Source organism: Lucilia cuprina, chromosome 6, assembly GCF_022045245.1.
Source record: "Lucilia cuprina isolate Lc7/37 chromosome 6, ASM2204524v1, whole genome shotgun sequence".
Classification (NCBI taxonomy): domain Eukaryota; kingdom Metazoa; phylum Arthropoda; class Insecta; order Diptera; family Calliphoridae; genus Lucilia; species Lucilia cuprina.
Genome location: NC_060954.1, coordinates 53,259,637 through 53,265,833, shown reverse-complemented (window position 1 = coordinate 53,265,833; position 6,197 = coordinate 53,259,637). Strand labels below are relative to the sequence as shown.

The window sequence follows — 6,197 nt, the reverse complement described above, 5'->3', positions numbered from 1 at the left end:
GAAAACGGTATCAGATACAGCAAAAATAAGCGAAACCTGTGATCACTTTTATTTCATACTAAAACCCAACATTTTGAGTGAAAACATAAAAGTCCGTTTTTCTCGAAAACGGTAAGAGATACAGCAAAAACAAGCGAAATCTGTGATCACTTTTATTTCATACTAAAAACCGTTATTTTGAGTGAAAACATAAAAGTCCGTTTTTCTCGAAAACGGTAAGAGATACAGCAAAAATAAGCGAAACCTGTGATCACTTTTATTTCATACTTTAGTTTTAACCCAATATTTTGAGTGAAAATATAAAAGTCCGTTTTTCTCGAAAACGGTAAGAGATACAGCAAAAACAAGCCAAATCTGTGATCACTTTTATTTCATGCCAAAAACCAATATTTTGAGTGAAAATATAAAAGTCCGTTTTTCTCGAAAACGGTAAGAGATACAGCAAAAACAAGCCAAATCTGTGATCACTTTTATTTCATACTAAAACCCGAAATTTTGAGTGAAAACATAAAAGTCAGTTTTTCTCGAAAACGGTAAGAGATACAGCAAAAACAAGCGAAATCTGTGATCACTTTTAATTCATACTAAAAACCGTTATTTTGAATGAAAATATAAAAGTCCGTTTTTCTCGAAAACGGTAAGAGATACAGCAAAAACAAGCCAAATCTGTGATCACTTTTATTTCATACTAAAACCCAATATTTTGAGTGAAAATATAAAAGTCCGTTTTTCTCGAAAACGGTAAGAGATACAGCAAAAACAAGCCAAATCTGTGATCACTTTTATTTTATATTAAAACCCGATAATTTGAGTGAAAACATAAAAGTCCGTTTTTCTCGAAAACGGTAAGAGATACAGCAAAAACAAGCCAAATCTGTGATCACTTTTAATTCATACTAAAAACCGTTATTTTGAATGAAAATATAAAAGTCCGTTTTTCTCGAAAACGGTAAGAGATACAGCAAAAACAAGCCAAATCTGTGATCACTTTTATTTTATATTAAAACCCGATAATTTGAGTGAAAACATAAAAGTCCGTTTTTCTCGAAAACGGTAAGAGATACAGCAAAAACAAGCCAAATCTGTGATCACTTTTATTTCATACCAAAAACCAATATTTTGGGTGAAAATATAATAGTCCGTTTTTCTCGAAAACGGTAAGAGATACTGCAAAAACAAGCCAAATCTGTGATCACTTTTATTTCATACTAAACCCCGATATTTTGAGTGAAAACATAAAAGTCCATTTTTTTTCGAAAACGGTAAGAGATACAGCAAAAACAAGCCAAACCTGTGATCACTTTTATTTCATACTAAAACCCTATATTTTGAGTGAAAACATAAAAGTCCGTTTTTCTCGAAAACGGTAAGAGATACAGCAAAAACAAGCCAAATCTGTGATCACTTTTATTTCATACCAAAAACCAATATTTTGAGTGAAAATATAAAAGTCCGTTTTTCTCGAAAACGGTAAGAGATACAGCAAAAACAAGCCAAATCTGTGATCACTTTTATTTCACACTAAAACCCGATATTTTGAGTGAAAACATAAAAGTCCGTTTTTCTCGAAAACGGTAAGAGATACAGCAAAAACAAGCGAAATCCAAAAACCAATCTTTTGAGTGAAAACGTAAAAGTCCGTTTTTCTCGAAAACGGTAAGAGATACAGCAAAAACAAGCCAAATCTGTGATCACTTTTATTTCATACTAAAAACCGTTATTTTGAGTGAAAACATAAAGGTCCGTTTTTCTCGCAAACGGTAAGAAATACAGCAAAAACAAGCGAAATCTGCGATCACTTTTATTTCATACTAAAAACCGTTATTTTGAGTGAAAACATAAAGGTCCGTTTTTCTCGAAAACGGTAAGAGATACAGCAAAAACAAGCGAAATCTGTGATCACTTTTATTTCATACTAAAAACCGTTATTTTGAGTGAAAACATAAAGGTCCGTTTTTCTCGAAAATGGTAAGAGATACAGCAAAAACAAGCCAAATCTGTGATCACTTTTATTTCATATTAAATCCCGATATTTTAAAGTCCGTTTTTCTCGAAAACGGTAAGAGATACAGCAAAAACAAGCCAAATCTGTTATCACTTTTATTTCATACTAAAAACCCGATATTTTGAGTGAAAACATAAAAGTCATTTTTTCTCGAAAACGGTAAGAGATACAGCAAAAACAAGCGAAATCTGTGATCACTTTCATTTCATACTAAAAACCGATATTTTGAGTGAAAACATTAAAGTCCGTTTTTCTCGAAAACGGTAAGAGATACAGCAAAAACAAGCCAAATCTGAAATCACTTTTATATTAAAAACCCATATTTTGAGTGAAAACATAAAAGTCAATTAAATATTAAAAATATTCGATAATTGTAATTTTCTTATTAGCCGCAATTCAAAAGTAACACACAAATTATAAAACTAATAAAACAGTTAGTACTTAAAATAACATTGTTCAATTGTAAAACTTATGCACATTTATTTAATATTCTAAAATCTGGATGCCACCATGGGAGTACTTTAAACTTTTGTATTTTTGTATATTTTACAGTTATAGTTTGATCGCGTGTACCCGAGATAAAATCCAATTCCAAATTTATTGATCTCATATCTGTGGAGAGCAATTCCCGACTGGCAGCCAAACGAAATGGACTAGTAGCATGATTGTAAACAATGTCCGAAGGAAATGGAATAAAACGATCACAGCATATAACTAAAAGACTAATGCCATCAAGTTCATTAGTTGTGTTGGAGGAAGAAGACATGCTGGCAGTATTGGAATTTTTAATATTACACAAATTATTATTGCTATCGTCAGCTAGACATTCCCAATCGTTGACAACTTGTGCTGAATCCGGGGCATTTTCTTTATTTTCTATTTCAGTAGTATTTCCATTTGTTGTTGTTAAGGGAAAGTTTAGTTTAAATTTATAGCACATAATCCAAACACATTGAACTTGTTTATGCCAGGAAGAAATATACGTTCTACCAACTAATGTTTCCAGGGGATAACGTGTTTTTAAACGTTCCTTAAATGGAGAGTAACAGAGATATAAAGCCTGTACAACTCTTTGCCGCAGGGTATTCCTATCGCAACCTTTCATATGGTCCATTTGCAAATATTCCGGTAATTGCAAATTCCATTTCTTACTATTTTTATTTGTTGTTTGTTGACAGTAGCGACGATACATTTGTAACCAAAATCTGCAGGAATTTACACTATTAGCACTTTGACTGCATATCAAAGAGTAACGTTGCACATCTTCGGGTGCAATGTAATTGGCTAAATGAAACCATATATCATTGCTGATGAAATACGGGGTATCAGGTTCATTATCCATTGTGGGAATATGATCTATCAAATCACAAAGTTCTAAAGCAGCTCCGACACATTTGCCCTGACGACGTGTTCTAGGTTTGAGTTCCAAAATCTCTAATTTCGGTAAATAGGTTTCTAAAATGGTGTGAATGTTCCTTCAAATTTTATGGGTTAAGGTACTATAATATCAAATATGCACTCATTTTTTCCTTTAGTTTTTAACTTGGAATAATGATATTCTTCATCTTCCAAGTCCATAATAAGTTAAAGTTTTAGGAGTAGAAAAATAGGTTTAGAATATGTTCTAAATATTCTAATGTTTTGATGTTATTATATAGCCAATGTTGAAAATCAAGCGTTTTTCCTATTTAGAAATCAACGATAATTCGAGCGATTACTTTTTGTGTATGCATTTATTTGTTTGTGTGTTTATTGAATAACTTCAACAACTCATTGACTAACTTTTGATTCCGTTGTAATTGTAATACAGAATCAAAGTAATACATTTTGTAAATATTAATATATTTTGTACACAATTATAAATTTTTTATTGATGTGCTATTACCTTTTTTATATTTTTCTGCACCCTTCTAATATTGTGACAACCATATGTGTTAACAGTTCAAGATAGATAAAAACAACAATAAGAAGAAGCATTTCATGTCAATAATATTTTGTATTTTTGTTTGCGTGGACAGAAAATAATTTTATAAAAATGAATGTAAGTTAAAATATATATAGGAAATTATTAAAATAAAAAAACAGTTTACAACAAAATTATATGTTTGTATATAGGAAGCCGATATACCCATTGACATCCATACCCTGAAGCTTTTGGATTGGCTGGTCAGCCGACGTATTGTACCCAAAAACATACAAGCAGCTCTTAAGGATATAAGATCCAAAATAACTAATGCTTTGCAGGATATGCCATCAAATGATGAGCTGATTAAACTGCTCAAAGGATCAAGTAAATATAAATTATACAATTTGTTTAATAAAGTAAGTAAATTATTTGTTTCCTAGACATCAATTACTTTCACTGCAAGGAAATAGTGGAAATTCTTAAGCAAACAGAAAAGGATACAAAGAGCATATTTGGCAGTTATGGCAGCCAAAGAATGAAAGATTGGCAAGAGATTATACGTTTGTATGAAAAAGATAATGTCTATTTGGCTGAAACGGCTCAGCTGTATGTACGCAATGTCAACTATGAAGTGCCTAATGTACGTAAACAAATGACGAAATTGGAACAACAAAGCGAAGAATCGTTAAAACGTAGCCAGGATCTTAATAAGCCAGAGACTCAACTATTGGCAGAACATGCCGCTTTGTTGCAGCAGCTAGGTGTCAAAGGTGATAATTTAAGGGAAGAATTTACCCAAGTGCTGTTAAGTTTGCCTGAATTGTATGCTAAATCCATAAAAAATATTGGTTCTTTAGAGGAGGCAGTTGATTTGTATGCCTTGACTACAGGACAAAATAAACAACAATGTCTTCCCATTACTAGACATTTAATTGAATTTGGTAATACTACTGTCTATCAGTATATACACAAAGAAGCCCCTTTGGCTGTGGAAGAACCACCCATTAAACTTAATTTAAGTGAAGAACATACAGCGAAAGCAACAGAAGATAACGAAATTGATTTTGGTGATGACAATGGTGGTGCATCGTCCACCATTTCGGGAGAAATGATCGATTTTGGTGATTTAAATATGGATAATGGGTCAACGGGAGGTATTGATTTTGGTGAGGGCGTTGAAAGTGGTGGTGATATTGATTGGGGTATTGAGAGTACCCCCGCGGAAGCAGTTGAAATTAATTTCGACATACCCATAGAAGAGTATGGTATAGTGGTTGAGGGAGCTGGTATGGATGGTGGTATTGCCAAGGGCGACCAAGCCTACACACTACTCGACTCCCCCAACTATCGTGAAAGATTCACCGATGAACTCTACGAACTAGAAGCCTTTTTGCGTATGCGTCTCTATGAGCTGCGCCAAGTCAATACGGCTTCTAGTAATATTATGTTTTCTTTAATGGAATCCATTTCCACACACGATGAGGAATCGATACGCAAAATGATCACACAAGTTGAGATCATACTTAAGGAAATAAGTAGTGAAAATACACGTCATCTCTTCCAATTGAAACATTCACCCAAATATGCTGATTTATTGGCTTCGAAATTGAAACAAATGTTAAAGGCTGTAGAGAAAATACGCACAACCCGACAAGTGCTTAAAGAACGTGCAGCCGAGTTGAAAGAACAACGTTTAGCACTGGTGCCTGTACTAGAGGAACTAGTGGCTCAGACTAACAAGTTGCAGGGACAAATTGAACAGGATATATCGAAACGTTATAAAAATCGTGTTGTTAATTTGATGGGCGGTGTTAGTAGTTAATTATAAGAATGTGTTATATATAAATTGATAAAGTAAATTGTTATTGGACTTACTTGTAATATAATATCTATTATCAGCGATGGGTTTGCTCCTTCATTTGTTTTATTATTATTTTTCCTCCACATTTCACTTGTAATTATAAAAAAACAGTAAAGATTTTTAAATAAATAGTTCTTACAGCTATAACACTTTTTTTCTTTTAAACACTTTGAAAAAACACATGCTCACAGTTTAAGATCACTTTGCAAATTAAACAATACCGTTAGGACGCCATGTCTAGTTTTAGAGCTGCAATTTTTTGTTTTTTTTTTTAATTACATCAACTAATATGGGTATTCACTTCAAAAGTTTTTTATTTTTACTAGAATAAATTAAATTAGGGAAAAACTGAATTGCATTTCAACACAACGTTTGAATTTTATTTAAATAATAAAATTTAGTTATGAAAGTTTCATATCGAGTGC

The 6,197-nt window shown here is 32.4% G+C and overlaps 2 protein-coding genes across 2 annotated transcripts; one reads left to right on the top strand and one right to left on the bottom strand.

The window, feature by feature from the left end:
• Nucleotides 1–2,352: 2,352 nt before the first annotated feature.
• On the bottom strand, nt 2,353–3,823 carry LOC111687244 (putative transmembrane protein 183BP). Its single transcript, XM_046954870.1, has 2 exons — nt 3,527–3,823; nt 2,353–3,461 (listed from the first exon to the last, which is right to left on the bottom strand). Exons 1-2 carry the CDS (start codon nt 3,581–3,583, stop codon nt 2,475–2,477), a joined length of 1,044 nt encoding a protein of 347 aa, XP_046810826.1. The 5' UTR covers nt 3,584–3,823; the 3' UTR covers nt 2,353–2,474.
• A 95-nt stretch (nt 3,824–3,918) lies between these two features.
• On the top strand, nt 3,919–5,916 carry LOC111687245 (CDK5RAP3-like protein). The gene is made up of 3 exons (XM_023449672.2): nt 3,919–4,046; nt 4,121–4,295; nt 4,352–5,916. The coding sequence occupies exons 1-3, from the start codon at nt 4,041–4,043 to the stop codon at nt 5,731–5,733; spliced, it is 1,563 nt and encodes a 520-aa protein (XP_023305440.2). The 5' UTR covers nt 3,919–4,040; the 3' UTR covers nt 5,734–5,916.
• Nucleotides 5,917–6,197: the final 281 nt, after the last annotated feature.